This window comes from Xenopus tropicalis, chromosome 4, assembly GCF_000004195.4.
Source record: "Xenopus tropicalis strain Nigerian chromosome 4, UCB_Xtro_10.0, whole genome shotgun sequence".
Lineage (NCBI taxonomy): Eukaryota > Metazoa > Chordata > Amphibia > Anura > Pipidae > Xenopus > Xenopus tropicalis.
The window spans coordinates 34,436,095-34,453,257 of NC_030680.2; the positions used below are offsets into that span (position 1 = coordinate 34,436,095).

The 17,163-nt window shown below is 40.2% G+C and overlaps 1 protein-coding gene across 5 annotated transcripts in view; it reads left to right on the forward strand.

Moving 5' to 3' along the window:
* Positions 1-15,302, forward strand: part of rassf7 (Ras association (RalGDS/AF-6) domain family (N-terminal) member 7) — a 49,334-nt gene extending 34,032 nt beyond the window's left edge. For 2 of the 5 annotated variants that reach the window (XM_012961110.3, XM_012961112.3), the window contains 5 exons: positions 5,358-5,535; positions 5,923-6,821; positions 11,553-11,724; positions 12,341-12,436; positions 14,738-15,302. In XM_012961110.3, coding sequence (XP_012816564.2) covers positions 5,433-5,535; positions 5,923-6,821; positions 11,553-11,724; positions 12,341-12,436; positions 14,738-14,769 — 1,302 coding nt within the window. In that variant the 5' untranslated portion in view covers positions 5,358-5,432 and the 3' untranslated portion in view covers positions 14,770-15,302. 5 annotated transcript variants of the gene reach the window in all.
* The last annotated feature ends 1,861 nt before the right edge of the window (positions 15,303-17,163 follow it).

A 17,163-nucleotide genomic window follows, 5' to 3' on the forward strand; every position in this document is an offset into this window, starting at 1 on the left:
CACTTAAGGCAGTGGCACATGTAAGATTTTAAAGGGTGTAATTTCTTTAGTAAAATCCTTGCGCTCAAAATGTGCATTAAGTACCCAAACCCTCCTTATTATTGTGTGGCTCATAGCAGGGCTATGCAAGTGGCCCTCTAAACCCTCAGGCTGTTCAAGAGTTCTATATTTATATGGCATCATCATCTTAATATTTGGCATATGGCATATTTGGCTCTTGGTTTGGAAAGTTGGACAGCACTGGCACGTGGCACACAGCACCCTTTTCTTTCATGGAACAGTTGTTGTAGCGCAGTATCACATATGAATATCTACACACACACTCGCCAGCTGATGCATCTGCCACACTTTTTATTTTCATATATTACATGCAAAAGTTTAAAGCATTATTTAAAATAGAAACTACTACAGGTACTTACTAATACTGAACTGCCCTATGTCCTTGTGTCCAGTATCATAATCCCTTTGTCTAAAATCAGGAAGGCTGGTTTTACTAGTCCAGCAGCCACTCCCGTTCTACCCGAAACTCAGGAGGGTGGAATGAAAGGAAGGGGGGGTGATAAAGCTTCTTGCAGAAGGGACAATCAGGGTAATCTCTGCTCACTCCTCAGCCAGACCTCCGGTCACCTACTCCTGCAAACTATATATCATTTATTACTGATATATTGTTGCTAAGTAATTGGATAGGCATTAGCTGTGTGGACAGTTGGATGGACAGTACTGCAAGGGAATCTGAGTTGGGTAAGTGCACAAACCGCTGGGTATTGGCTGAATCCCTGTCTGAGGAATTACTGAAAAGTTACATATACTGACTGCTTCTGTTCTAATAACTGGCTTTGTGCGCTCACTCTTCTGTAAGCCAGTGCTTCCCTTGTGCTACTGGTATGGGATCTAATATCGGTGAACCTTTTATCCAGAAAGCATGAAATATTGGAATGCTACTTGCCGTTTAAACAATCAGTTTGTCAATTAGGATTTCCTTTCTCTGGGAACTAATAAGGCTGTGTCTTATACTTAAAGTTGTAGTTCACCTTTAAGTTAACTTTAAGTATGGTATAAAATGGCCAATTCTTAGCAACTTTTCAGTTGGTCTTCATTTTTAATTTGGTATAGTTCTTTTTTAAAAATGTTTGCCTTTTTCTTATGACTTTTACCAGTTTTCAAATTGGGGTCAATGATCCCGGCAGCCTAAAACCTGTTGTTACTTTTTATTACTTATCTTTTAATTCAGGCCCTCTCCTAATTATATTCCAGTCTCTCAATGAAACCACTGCTTAGTTACTAGGGTCATTTGGACCCTAGCAACCAGATAGGTGCTGAAATTTCAAACTGGAGAGTTGAACACAAAGCTGAATAATTCAAAAACCACAAATAATACAAAATGACTAATTGCAAATCATCACTCTCTAACATTATGCTAAAAGTTAATAAAGTGAACCAATAACTAAGCTAGTATAAATCCACATTAAAATAAAAGCAATAATACTTCCATGCTTTAATGCATGGTGCTCCAATTTATGGATCCCTTATGTGGAAAATGTCAGACCTTCAGGATAATTGATGCAATAAATAAAGAAATGGAATGTTGTGTATGACATTTTAAATATTTTTCTTTTTTTAGCACTGATTTTATCTTTAACTGCTCGTTGTTGTAGGTCCTAGGTTACTGCACAGAAAATTCCTTGTCTGCATATTTGCATTAATACACATGAGCTGAAATGCTCATATTTATTGCATAATATGAATCATTTGCTGAAACTCACAAAACCTTATGTTTAGAGGTCCTAAATATACTGTTCTGCTCTGTTACTGTGTATGGCACATACCAGAAAAGCAATATGGCAGCTCACAGTTAAAAATATAGTGACATCCCCCTCCTATGCAAAATGAGTGCAGCCTATAGCTGGTTGCCATTCTTGGCAGGGCAGAAGCCCTCTATAATGTGCCATGCAGACAGCACAGCATTTTCAATTAGCACTTTGCAGGTAGCTAAAGCAGAAAGTCAAAATAGAAAGTAATGTTTATACATTCTTTACAGGGATCCCTGCCCAGAAATGGTTCTTTGCATTATATAAGAAAATGCAAATTTCCAGTATACATTATTTAACATTTTTCAATGGTTTTAAGGTTTTCACAGTTGAAAGTAGGTAGTATCTGTTTCAGTTGCCTGGTTCTGACTTTTGAAACAATGTAGCAGAAGTCAGTTCTCCTCCAGCTGGCTTCTACTACATTGGTTCAGTAGTCAGAACAGTATAAACAAAAGAAAATACAAAGACACAAATAACTTGCACTATGCAAAATAAGTTATATTGTGAAGCTCTGCTTTAAAGAGGGTATTATTATAAGTAGTGATGTGTTTAAAAAAATATTTTGTGTAACTTTTCTCTTTGATCTCACAGTTTAGGGATCCTTCAAAAGTTATTGTTGGCTAAAGCTGAGCAAGCATCCCACAATGTATCTGATTAGCTGGCCAGGAGAGATTGCTGTTTGATTAGGATCCATGGATAAGGTTACCTTATTAGAGCAATCATGGCTGCTCCCTTTTATATAATTGAGGCTTCCTGTGTAGAATAAGTCATGGCTATATGCCTTAATTAACCTTTATATTAAAATGATAGGGTGTATTGTTCCTTGAAGTGGTAACTTGTTTTTTTTCAGATTGGTTTGGGAACTTCATATATTAGTGAATTATATAAATGTATTTTCGTATTGGATCAGCCTGCACCAGTTTTCTCCTCTCCTGTAAAAAACAGGTTTTTCTCCTTTTTTTGGCAATTATGAATTAGGCAGTTAGATATAATCATCTGTTTGTAATTAGGCATTATTTAGCAAAGCAGTGTTTTCTCTTGTTTACAAATAGGCTCATTTCTATATATGTTTTTTTTAAGTAGGCCTTTTGTGTTAGCCCTTTAGGCTTATGGCACACGTGGCTACTGCTAGCCCTTTAGGCTTATGGCACACGTGGCTACTGCTATTTTCTAGCCAGTGGGCTAATGGAGGCTGCTTGTCACTGTTGGTGCAGTTCTTGCAGGGCCATCCATGGACCTGAGATACTGGGTTTGGGGTACAGTAGCTTGTAAACCCTGCCCTCACTTTCAGGCAGTTGGGTGCTTGTCTGTGTGTGGGGCCTTGGGCTTATTGGTCTGTCTAATATCTAGCAGGGGACAAAACAAATGAATAATGTACCTCCTTTTGCAAACTGTAAGGATATAGTAAGTCATTGAGAAGTTCCATGACCAGATAAAGGCATGAGACTGAAGGCCTAATGTTTTTGGGACTCAGGGGTAACTTCTAATATCCTCGTGTTTTAAAATACGTTATTTATCTTAATTCACAAGTTTGCGGGTCACAAATTACATTACTGAGCACTGATTATGACTGATTACCTCACTAAGCACTGTTTATAATGATTTAATTTATAGGATATTCATGGCTCTTGTGTATTACATACATACACAGGTATGGAATCCCTTATCTGGAAACCCATTATCCAGAAAGCCTCAATTATGGAAAGACTATCTCCCAAAGTCTCAATTTAAAGCAAAGAATTTTAAATTTTAAAATTCCCCTTTCTCTGTAATAATTAAACAATACCTTTATTAACATTATTAACATTTATTTATAAAGTGGCAACATATTCTGCAGCGCTGTCCAATAGGTGGGTTTCATACATTGGACATACAGAGTAACATATAAAGCAATCAATAACCGATACAAGCGGTGAAGAGAGCCCTGCCCAAAAGAGCTTACTTTGTACTTGATCCCAACTAAGCTGCATAAAGCCACATTGGATTGCAAAACAATCCCATTAGGTTCATTTCATGTTTTAATGATTTTTAGCAGACTTAGAAGTATGAAGATACAAATTACAGAAGGATCCCTTATCTGTAGGTCCTAAGAATTCTGGATAATAGATCCCATACCTGTTTATTCATTTATAATATTTTGTTTATCAAGCCTCATGCAGAAAATGCTAGCGTGAGTTTAAACCATGTCAGACCTGGCATAACCCATACAAGTCAATAAGACAAGCTGAGTTGGCAAATACATTTTTGTATGAATAGTGGTATAGAAAGTAGAGACGCTCAATTCTTCCGTACGATTTTCGGACAGTGTGTGGGCTCCGAATTATCGTCCCAAACGGTCGTTTAGTCTAATTTTAAATTTCGTTCAGAGAACTGTAAAATCTGTGCATGTATTGTGTATCTGGGGATATCCTTGGGGGCCTACAACTGAAGTCACTTTCATACAGCTGGTGTCTGCCAACTATTTCATGTTCACATCCTCCAATTTTATCCCACAATTTCAGTCTGAATGTTAGTTTTAGATTGTTGCATTTAAACGTACGACCGATATCCAAATGTTCATTGGAAGAAAACTAAAATCTGACTATGTATGGCCAGCTTAACACCTTTGCTAAACCCATTACACAGCTAGCTTCAGTATCACCTATGGATGGGCAGCAGACTGCCTATTAGCATCCCACTGATGACTGAACAAAACAGCTTAGAATAGTCATATGCTTGTTTTATTGTTTGAGTTCTGTTTATTTACCCTAAAATACATTCAATCAAATGTATATGTATTCTGTGCTTATAGTACACTCCCATTCAGAAAAGAGCCTATAAATGAAGTTTCAGGCATTTCACATTCAGATTAATGGGATCCGTAGAACCCGGCTGGTGTGTGGCACATTCCAGCACGTGAAAGTACCATAAGCCTTTGTCCTAATAGCCTTATGTCTTAAGTGAAACTGGTTGGCTAATACCATTATCATTAGAAACTTCTTATTGTTTGTTTTGCAATAGAGTGCGTTCCTTGTGGCACTTATAGCGCAGTTCCTTAATGACATCAGTTGCACCATAAATCCCGCTCACCATGAGCTTCCCTGCATTCCTCACATACTTAGCTTTATATCCACTCCCTGATTCATTGGCAGGGTGATCATTAATGTTTAACCCATGGTACTTTCTTTTGCTTTTGCTACAAGGATGTTTTACCTTTCCTAGTATATTTGTGTGTATGTGTGTGTGTCAGCTGTAATTACACATGCTACGTCCTTCCTCCTCGTGATACCTGCTGCTGAGGCACGTGCAAATACATACATATATAGTTTTATGCTGTGCATCATCTTCCACTCTAATTCATTCCTAATTACAGAGCAGATATAATTAACCTCTGTATCACCTGTACCCTCCTGTTTCTGGGATGTGGCAGACTTTCTTTCTTGTACTTTAGTATTTATAAGGAAGTGGTGTGTTGTAAAATTGATGGTCTATATATCTGATACTTTGCATGCAAAGGTGACATTTAAATAGATGTGTATTAACCCTCAATGTGTTGTTTGTGTTTTATAGGGTGATCGATCAGTTACCGTGATGTGGATATTGTAACACCAGCTATTCAGCCTGACCCTATTCCTTGTGTTCAGCATGGAGCTGAAGGTGTGGGTGGATGGAGTGCAACGTGTGGTCTGTGGCGTGTCGGAGCAAACCTCCTGCCAGGATGTTGTCATTGCTTTGGCTCAAGCCATAGGTAGGTATCCCAGAACCCTTTGCATATGAGCTTAGGCACATTTGGCGTGGCCGTTAAGTTGCTTTTGACTAAATTTGCTGATTAGTTTGTGCAGCCAGTTTGGGCATCTAAAGACCTCAGTTATTGACAGGAGGTCTATGAAAGAGTGCCTGTGTTTTAAACAGATAGTAAACAATGGACACGTGCAATTAAGAAAGGGTGAATAATTAAATTTTTAACTTTTAATGTTTCCATTAGACAATTAAAAGGAAAAATTAAAACATATAATAATCGTGGAATATTTAATGATATGTGTATGAGTAAGGGGAACATTTAGTTGCAGCTAACTTATGGGAAGTTATAGTGGACCTTTAAGTTCAACTAATAATACAATACTTTGTCTTATAGGTCAAACTGGACGTTATGTTCTCATACAGACTCTTCGGGACAAAGAGAGGCAACTTTTGCCCCATGAAAGGCCCCTGGAGTTCCTATCTAAGAGTGGACAATATGCCAATGATGTGCATTTTATTTTGAGGCGCACAGGACCAAGCTTAGCTGAACGTCCATCCTCTGATACAGTCCCAGTGCCCCCTGAAAGGACTTTCGTCAGATCGAGTTTGCCCCTAAATACCCGAACAGCTGGCGCAGAGATAATAAAGTCAAAGGAGCCAAAAAAGTCACTGACATTTAATTTGGGGCCTATAGGTTCCAGTGATGCTTTCTCCAAGCACAGACAAAAGCAACAGAATGGCACTATTGTTAAAGATGGTACCTCCCCCAGGCCCCCCAGCAAAGAGGAGATATTCAAGATGGTGTTACGGCAGCAGGAACAGCTAAAGTCCCTAGAAATGCAAAATAATTCTTTAGGCAAGGATATCCAGACATGGGAAAGAGGCAGGGCTGGGAAGCCCATGGAGGAAGATGAAGATGAAATAGCTTACTTGGAAAGACTCATTCAGTGTAACGAAGCTGAGCTTGGAGAGGAGATGTTTTGGGAGGATGAACTTCAAAGGGAAAGGGCAGAGGAGCAAGGGAGGCAGGAGAAAATGAGAAGGCTTAGGGCTACAATGGAGGATTACACCAAGAAAATACAGGAGCTCACTGAGCGGACTGAAGCCCTAGAGCTGGAGATCAAAAAAGAGACTTCCAAGAGACTTGCATCAGAGCCCAGTCTCACTGAGCTGGAGGAAATGGTTATCAAGATGAGGAAAGAGTTGGAGGTCAAAATTGGGCATGGTCATCAGCTGGAGAGCAACCTATCCAACGTGGAAAGGGCTTGTGAGGAGGCCAAGAGAAACCTTCAGGTAGGCTTACTGCTCACCTGTAGGAGGACCAGGCTGGGGTTAGGGATGTAGACGTGAGATGAAACTAGCACTAGAACTCATTGCATAAAAGAGAGAGAATGTATTTCCCTTAACATTAAGTGACATCCCGCTTGTGTACATTATACAATATACAATGTCTTGTCTGCATATTAACAGGGAACTAATGAACATTTATTGCTTATACATTTCTCCTTTGACTGTGAAATTTACATTCAGATTGTACATGTTATACAGTACAACATGGACCATAGGATTTTTATAGCCATTTACACTACACTTTTCCTTTACACGTGAAATATGCCATGTTGACTAGAAGGGTAACATGAGGGCACAAAGCATTTCTAATCAATATTATAATTATACCTCTGAAATAGAGCTGCTGTACTGCTTGTTTCACTGAATAATCAGATAATGGCAATGAAACAGCAGCTCAGATGTTAGATTTGGCTCTGCCAAGATGAGCACTATGCTAGCTCCACCTCATATGCACATATATGCAAGGAAGGTTCATCTCTACCATTTGCCCTCATTTCTTGGTCCTTATCCGGCATATCCAGTGCCCCTTTCCCTGCCCTGTGGGTGGACATGATTTCTATACACAGATGCACATCCTATGCATCAAGCGCTATTCCTACAGGTCAGACGCTGGCACTGCCTCATTTGAAAACTGCTGGTGAACCACAGCTCCAATGATTTTTAGCTGTAGTTCAACAAATAGAGGGGGCCAATTTGTAGTTAGGATGCCACCATTTTTTTTACACTTAGCATATTTTTGTACAATTGTGTTACTGTGGCTTGTCTGTTTAAAGTTATTTGTCTCAATAAAATATTTTTTTTTAAGTTGTCTTTGAATCCAATTAGATTTTTCCCCAGATAAGAGGTCATTTATTTTGAAAGGAAAATGTGCCTCCTAGGAAATCCATCCAGCTGCATAGAAAAGATTCTGCAGAATAGTGACACTGTGAAATGGCTGAAATCAGGCTGACAGTGGGTTTTAGTCACTGGTTGCTGCATGGGATGGCACACTGGCCACTTCCTTTGCCAAAAAGCAACAAGCTGCTGGATGTGTTCCACCTAGGGCTTCTCTTGGAACCGTGCATATTGTGCCAGTATCTGTAGGGGCTTCTAGTCTGATCAGTGATGTGGTTGGTTTTCTGCATGTGGATATAATATATCAACATGCAACAAAAAAGCTGTACTATACAAATAGGACACAACAAAGTATATAATCCAGATGTTGTGCTCTGCTCACAAATTGCTCCTTACAGTGCTGTTCCGCAGGTTACAGCAGGTGGGTTTTTGCTTTCAATGGGACTATACCAACAATAATAGGTGCTCCTGTGCCCTCTAGTGGATTTGCTAGAAATCACCAGATTTTCTGAAAGACAAATGAGCAAAATTTGTGACAAAAATTTCCAATATTCTTTTTTGACCTTGCGCTGCATATTTATGCCAGGACCTTATCAAAACACAAGTCTCCTTCAGATCATGTAAAAGGATTTATCTCATGACATGTAGAAGGCTTTGTAGAAAAGATAAGGATGGTTGTGTTTATACATTATAAAACCATTATAACAGCTAGGGAGTTGCGGGTAGGACAGTGAAAGGACTGGTTGCCATGGGTTACTGCCCAGGTGTGTATTTGTCCAGTGTTTATAAATGACCCCCATATTATCCACTCCAGGCAAAGTCTGTGGTAAATTGGTAGTTTAAGACATAGCAGCATATTTTATTGCCCACTATCTGGCCAAGATACTATTGTGGGAATCTGGTGCCTGGACTTTAAGCTTGGGGAAAAGGTGGAAACAAATGTGTGCATGATGGACAAGCTGATGTCTGCTCAATACACATACATAGTCATCCAAATTGCCAGCTGAATGGACGTACCCAGTTATTTGGCATATAACTGGCTGACCATGGCAGAATATACCTTTTATGGCCTTATACACTGGATGATGACATTTTGCAACACATTTCCAGTTTGAAAGCAAACATCTTGTTGGTTGTTATGGTTTACAGCACCTGGGCATTTTAATACATATAGGTATTTTGTGCTGACCCACAAATAGCATTTGGCTGAGTTTGCTTGGAAATGACAAATGTGGCTGACAATATGGATCTGGTATCAGTGACTGCAGCTTTTGTGTTTATATATCCAAACCTGTAGTGTAACAGAAGTGTAGATAAGGATAGACCACATGCTTGGTCTGCCAGATACAAAAGGAATGTTAATTTTGTTTATCACTTATCAGCGTTTGATGCTGTCACTCATTATAAACATCAATAATGAACTGACAGACTCCTGACAAGGAAAATGAACACAATGGAAATATCAACTCCCACAACTCCTTTAAATATCAGGCTCCATCCCCATTAATATAGGGAATCAGTTACTTATATACAGTGGTGTGAAAAACTATTTGCCCCCTTCCTGATTTCTTATTCTTTTGCATGTTTGTCACACTTAAATGTTTCTGCTCATCAAAAACCGTTAACTATTAGTCAAAGATAACATAATTGAACACAAAATGCAGTTTTTAAATGAAGGTTTACGTTATTAAGGGAGAAAAAAAACTCCAAATCTACATGGCCCTGTGTGAAAAAGTGATTGCCCCCCTTGTTAAAAAATAACTTAACTGTGGTTTTTCAATTTCAATTTTCAATTTCAATATCAATTTCTGTAGTCACCCCCAGGCCTGATTACTGCCACACCTGTTTCAATCAAGAAATCACTTAAATAGGAGCTACCTGACACAGAGAAGTAGCCCAAAAGCACCTCAAAAGCTAGACATCATGCCAAGATCCAAAGAAATTGAGGAACAAATGAGAACAAAAGTAATTGAGATCTATCAGTCTGGTAAAGGTTATAAAGCCATTTCTAAAGCTTTGGGACTCCAGCGAACCACAGTGAGGGCCATTATCCACAAATGGCAAAAACATGGAACAGTGGTGAACCTTCCCAGGAGTGGCCGGCCGACCAAAATTACCCCAAGAGCGCAGAGACAACTCATCCGAGAGGCCACAAAAGACCCCAGGACAACATCTAAAGAACTGCAGGCCTCACTTGCCTCAATTAAGGTCAGTGTTCACGACTCCACCATAAGAAAGAGACTGGGCAAAAACGGCCTGCATGGCAGATTTCCAAGGCGCAAACCACTTTTAAGCAAAAAGAACATTATGGCTCGTCTCAATTTTGCTAAAAAACATCTCAATGATTGCCAAGACTTTTGGGAAAATACCTTGTGGACCGACGAGACAAAAGTTGAACTTTTTGGAAGGTGCGTGTCCCGTTACATCTGGCGTAAAAGTAACACAGCATTTCAGAAAAAGAACATCATACCAACAGTAAAATATGGTGGTGGTAGTGTGATGGTCTGGGGTTGTTTTGCTGCTTCAGGACCTGGAAGGCTTGCTGTGATAGATGGAACCATGAATTCTACTGTCTACCAAAAAATCCTGAAGGAGAATGTCCGGCCATCTGTTCGTCAACTCAAGCTGAAGCGATCTTGGGTGCTGCAGCAGGACAATGACCCAAAACACACCAGCAAATCCACCTCTGAATGGCTGAAGAAAAACAAAATGAAGACTTTGGAGTGGCCTAGTCAAAGTCCTGACCTGAATCCTATTGAGATGTTGTGGCATGACCTTAAAAAGGCGGTTCATGCTAGAAAACCCTCAAATAAAGCTGAATTACAACAATTCTGCAAAGATGAGTGAGCCAAAATTCCTCCAGAGCGCTGTAAAAGACTCGTTGCAAGTTATCGCAAACGCTTGATTGCAGTTATTGCTGCTAAGGGTGGCCCAACCAGCTATTAGGTTCAGGGGGCAATTACTTTTTCACACAGGGCCATGCAGGTTTGGATTTTTTTTTCTCCCTAAATAATAAAAACCCTCATTTAAAAACTGCATTTTGTGTTTACTTGTGTTATCTTTGACTAATAGTTAAATGTGTTTGATGATCAGAAACATTTTGTGTGACAAACATGCAAAAGAATAAGAAATCAGGAAGGGGGCAAATAGTTTTTCACACCACTGTATATATATATATATATATATATTAATGATATATGTGATTTTAAATCTGATCAACCTATATTTTAATGAAAATCTGCTTGTTTGGAGTGGTTGCCAAAGGAGTGCCGGATATCTGTCAGAGGCTGACATGGAGGGCACATACTATAAGCTGGCGACCCATTCTAATGGGCACAGCACATGAGCAGGTCCTCTACCCAAAGTGCAGGGTACCAGTGTGTATGTGTTAAGTCCAGGGTGCCTGTTTTAAAACTGATTAAAAAAAAATAAAAAGGAACTGCAGGTGAGAGAAGCCATCATTTCTTCACTGGAAAATGTCAATGACAAGTCTCATTAGTGCTGGAAATCCCCCCCATGCCAGCCTAACCTGTTGCTGGAATCTATCACAGTGGAGGTGCCTCTGACTAACCAGAATTATCTCTCTGCTGTCAGACAGCCACACTTGTTTATAGAGACACTCTTATCAGTATTTATTCAATTTGTCTCTGCTTTGAAGGGTCCTTCCTCTATTTGGACTGACAGCGCCATAGAGATCTTTACAGATTAGCTGGGTTCACTAATTATAGAATGCACTGTATTATCAAATGTGAGCATCTAGTATATAGGTGGGAAGTATGTGATAAAATGTAATAAAATACATTTGGCACACAGTGGATCTCACACTTTGTCTCTTTCCAGGCCAAAAATCAGGAAATGGAGGATGTGAATAAAGACCTCAGGCAGTGTAATCTCCAACAATTTATCCTTCAGACAGGATCTACAGTGACAAGCGCTCAGCTTCGGCCCGATGAAGATCCTCCTCCTACTGAGCCACACGATGTACAGTGGCAAAGCAACCAGAGAAACAGAGGTAAGAGAATGACCCTACGAATACTCTCATCTAGGATCTGGGAGGGATACATATAACTTAGAGCTGCTGCTCCAGTTGGTGATGAAAAGCAACATCCAGATCTGGACTGGAATTCAAAATATGCCCTGGCATTTCAAGTACACAGAGACCCAAACAGCCCCCCACCACCCAATAAATAGTGACTGTCTATGGCATCTTACAGCAGCCCCTCTGGCATTTGCGGGAATCCACAGATTCCACAGAATCCATTACTAATGACTGCCATTCATACTGCTACATTAGAGATCTGTCTGTCTGTCTGTCTGTCTGTCTAGACCATTATCATGGCCAGTTGTCAAGTTATAATAATACTTTGAATGTTTTTATGATATTTAAGCCAGCAGAGGGCACTGTTCTCTTAGAATGAGGTAACTCATCAGAGCAATTATGGCTGCTTCGGCTCTCATTGCCAAAGATATATGGCATCCTCTCTACAGCACCCTATGGCTTCATGTTTTATTGCCTCTTAATTGGAAAATATACTATATAAACTTTATAAACTATATATAATATGTATATATATTTTAAAATTATTATTTATGCAAACCTATTTCTTTATTTTTTATGTCTTTTTTAGGCCCCATGGATTCTCCTCCAAGACCGCCATCCAATCATCTCATTGGCCACCCCCGGAATTTGCAGAACCCAATGGTGTCTAGATTGAGCCCTGAGGGTGTGTATGTCTGAGGCCTCTGTACGGCTGCTGCCCCTTCCCTTCTTGGTGGTGGGTTTCTGTCTGCATGAAAACTTTTCACCCATCTCTAATTCATAGCCTCAAACAGCTGGTAAAGCTCCATACCAGTGCTCTGCATCTGTGTTATTCCCTAGCAAAATTCTCATCCCAGTCTAGAATTCCAGGTGTCCTGTCTTAGTGGTTCTGTCCATTTTATTACTATTTATTTATTTTATGTTCTACATTAGGCTAACTTTCCCTTCACTGCTTTTCTTTTGCATCCTACCTCTTTCTCTTTTCACAACCAGCATTCAGGGCAGAAGATAGCATTGCATGGGAAATCAGAAGAGACTGGGTAGAACAGGCAGCAACTAACGCAAAGAGCCATGACAACACCTACCGGTCACAATTATGTGACCATTAATATTTTATGGGGGCAGGATGGCGGAGAGCTAAAACTGTGCCCCTGACCATGGCTATTAATTGTTTAGGTATATTGAGTGCCCCCTGCCTGACAGCATGGGAAAGACATGTTGACTGTTGTAGTTCATTCATAGTGTCATAGGCCCAATACCTGCTAAACTGCATAATATGAAATGGTTATACTAGTTATAATTAGTATTTACAACTTTATTTACTGGTTGAGGCTATGTTATAGACGCATTCTGCCTTTAAACTTGTTGTAACAGACTACTAAGAGTTCCCGCTGCTGAATTTATTATCACTTTGTTATCACCACTACACATTGGCTTCTTAGCAAGGCCCCTTAATGCTAGAATTGCAGGGTTTGGCCATCTCCATACAACCTCTTTCTTTTAGGATTAGGGAATCTTTATTTTTTAACAGCAAATAAGTAGTGGAGCGGGCTGGGTGGTGGGCCCTTGAGTCGAGAATCTGGTGGGCTCCAGGTACCCCAGTCCGACTCTGCAAGTGGCTCAAGTCAAATGTATTTGTTGGAATAGTTTTGCTTTTTAATCAAGTGGTTACTCATCTGCCTCAAAGATGCAGCATCCTTTATTGTGTCAGTGACTGCAATATTCTGTTGATGTTCCCTCTTTATGTGCATGTGTGTGCGCCAGCATGGCCACCCATACCTGGAACTCACTGCACAGCACTCAGCAGGATATTGGGGTGCAGTTGTTTCCCCCATAAGGAGTGTGGGCTCTGTTAGCCTGTACCTTTGGTGGGGGAATAGTCTTTAGGTGATTCAAACTTAGGTTCTTTCAAACTTACACTCAGGGAGAAAATATTGTCCTTAACCAAATGTGATCAAAAGGACCAATCCTGTGACACCACACTTTGGCAGGTATCAGATCAGCAGTATAACTGCCCTTAATGGTGTTGTTTGCCTTAATTAACTCATATTATGACTTAGAGAGTGATTTTCTGAGACGATTAGCAATTGGTTTTCATTTTTTATTATTAAGCTTTTTGTTCAGCAGCTCTCCAGTTTGGCATTTCAGCAGCTATTTGGTTGCTAGGGTCTAAATTACCCAAGCAACCAGGGAGTGGTTTAAATGAGAGACTGGAATATGAATAAAGGTGGCCACACACGTGGCGATTTGCGATCTTTTGGTCGCACGAAAGATCATACAATCAGCCACAAACCGTTCAGGGCTGAAACAGCAGATAAGGATGTAGAAACAATAGGATTTCTACCTCCTTCTGCCGATTCAGCGCTGAAGGCAGATTTTGGTCAGGCGCCTTCTATGGCTCCCGATCAAAATCTTTTAACTGGCCCGATCAGCGAGCTGACCGATATCAGCAGCTTCCTGTGATATCGGTCGACTTGCCGACTTGCCATACATGCACCAAATATCGTACGAAACCTCGTTTCATACAATATTCGGTGCATGTACGGCAAGTTGGTATGCCAATTATCGGTGTGTGTATGGCCAGCTTAAGAGAGGAGCTGAATAGTCTGTGACCCCTATTTGAAAGCTGGAAAGAGGCAGAAGAAAAAAGCAAATAATTCAAAAACTATAAAAAATTATAGAGATAAATTATAAAGAACCATTTAAAAGTAGCTTAGATTGGCCACAGTTAAAGTTAGTTTAAATGTAAACCACCCCTTTAATATCAGGCCCAGTGTATAAATTACCCCATTGAGTGCCTGAAAGTTACCAACCTCTCTATATTTTGTCACTAGTAGCAGTAGGACAGGAATGAAGCATGAGCCCTGAAATCTATGCACTTCTTTATTGCCTGGTATATTCCAATGTCTTTATGTGCAGAATTCAAATGATCTAGAGGAAACTCTGTTACACCCATTTATTTATACCTTTTCTTTCCTATTAACAGTGCTATCATCACGAGAGACGTCCTGGACTTAAAGAATAAAGCAATATCCAGCGTAACCAAGATCTCTCCCTCATTTTACAGAAACATATAAACCATGAACTATATATATATATATATATATGAGACCTTTCTGTAATGCCATTATATTATAAAGGTGTATATATTGTTTATATTTTTGTATTATAAAATATATTAATTAACTTTTATGTATAAAGGGAATATTCTCCATGTACTAAAAGCTTTGCCATTGGACTTCCCAGGCTAGTGCCTTGTCTAATAATTAAAAAAAAAAGATATAGTTTGTGAAGTTTTCCCACTGAGAGATCCTGTGGATTTGGAATGAGATCTGTCTATAGAAGTGGAACAGGATAAACCAGGCTGGCCCTGAAGAACAGCAGAGACGTACAGATGGGCATTAATAAGAAGGCAGTGGGTTTTTATTTGTGCTTCCTCCCCCAGAGTTGGAAAGGGAACATTTTTATAAATTCCTTTGTACTTGTTTTTTTACTCATGCAGTGCTTGACCTATTTGGAGAATATTTAAATAAATGTAACATTTTCTTCAACATGAAATTCCTTCATTTTAAGTGAGAAAGTGGAAAACATGAACAAGAACCAGGGTCGGACTGGCCTACCAGAGGATCTTCTGGTGCACCCAGGGTTGGCCCAGCCTAGAAGAACTTGATAAATGTGTGATGTCTGGGGCTGGTGATGTTTGGAGGGCGGGCTCAAGACACCAGGGGCATGACTAGGATGCAGTTATCCATGAGTGGCTGATTGGCACATCATTCACTATAGAGTCCTGTCCAGATTTGGAAAAGTGGGCATGCAGTTTTGACCTGGACAGCCCTTGCAAAAACTGAGCTGTCTGGCTCAACCGGACAAGTGGCAACTAGTGATGAGCGGATCTGTCATGGCACCAAAGTTATGTGAAAAAATTCACCAATGTGTAATTTTGCTACAAATCCATGCCTGGTGAAAAATTTCACTCATTGCTAGTGGAAACCCTACTCCAAGGATTATAGGTACAGTTTAGTGATGGGGCAGGTTTAAAACTTTTATCTGCTGATGCACCATGTTGGCCAGTGCATGGTGATTTGGCAGTGAAAGAGATGCAGCTCTGCGTAAACGATCTGAACAGAAAAGTGGCCTTATCACATGTGGCCCATCATACCCTCTCCTTTCAGCCCAGTGATCAGCCAGATTGGCCTGTGTTTGGCTGCATTAAGTAAATCATCAGGTCTATTTATAGGGGTAGTATAAGTAGACATTTACTGAGACAGTTTGCAGTTGGTCTTCATTTATTTTTTTGATGTGATTGAGGCTGGAATATGAATCGGAGAGGGGCCTGATCTAGCCCAGGGGTGGCCAAAACATTGATCGCGGTCCACCAGTCAATCCCCCGAGGATTTCTTGTGGACCATGTTGAAGCCGGGAAGTGTGGCGGTTCCGCACATGTATTCGGTATGCGTACGTACACTGTCACATACGTACGCGGGGTGGAGTCAAAAGTCTGGGCACCCCTGATCTAGCCACTGTCTAATGTTATGTCTTCCTGAAAATGACAGTTTTTTTTTGCAGTGCCAAAAACTGAGACTATTGGATTTTACATATTAATGGAACTTTGACTTGGCCCTCAGGTGAACATAAAATAAGGGTTCTAATGTACTTATTTTACAATCATTTTGGTTTTGTTTTAGCAAAAAATCATTATGGATGCTAAAAGACCTGTGCAGGTCTAATCAGTACATCCACCCAGTGCTAAGCCGAACGAGTTGGCCTAGCACCCCCTCCCAGCTTTGTTCCTTAGGCATATGTCTCTTCTGCCTAGTTCTGGCCTTGTATCAGCCAGTATTTTTGCACCTTCAGATTCTACTCACCTGCAACTCAACCATTTTGTTTTAGCACTGTTTTTATTGCTGGTAGGTCTGAGTATAAGGATTTTTTTTTTGTAGGGGGGGTGGGGGTTCGACTTGCCAGATTACACCAGTGTTTTTTTTCCTACTTTGCCCAAAGTAAATGTAGGCCAAAGGTCTTAGACTTACTCAGTAGTTTTATGTGATTCTGGTTGATAAAGAAGCATCTTTTCTGTCTGCGTTTTATAGAAAATATGTATGTTCAGCACATGCTGACTAGGGGTATACAGTCTAGGGATGCACCAAACTCAAGGTTCAGTTTGGTTTTGTGCTGAATCTGAGCATTTTTTAGCTGGATTCGGTTTCGTCCCAATCCAAGTGCCTGGTTAAGTTCAATTTTGGAGTGCAGAGACCTGGGGACTACTCTTTAAATCTAGCACACCCTGTGTTTGGCTACTCAAAATGAAAAAAATTGGAGGACGAGGGTGGAGTAATGTAGGAATCCTTCTCTCCCATCCCTAACTTGTGTGTCATTTGCATGCAAGAAGATACAGCCCACACTGGGGCATTG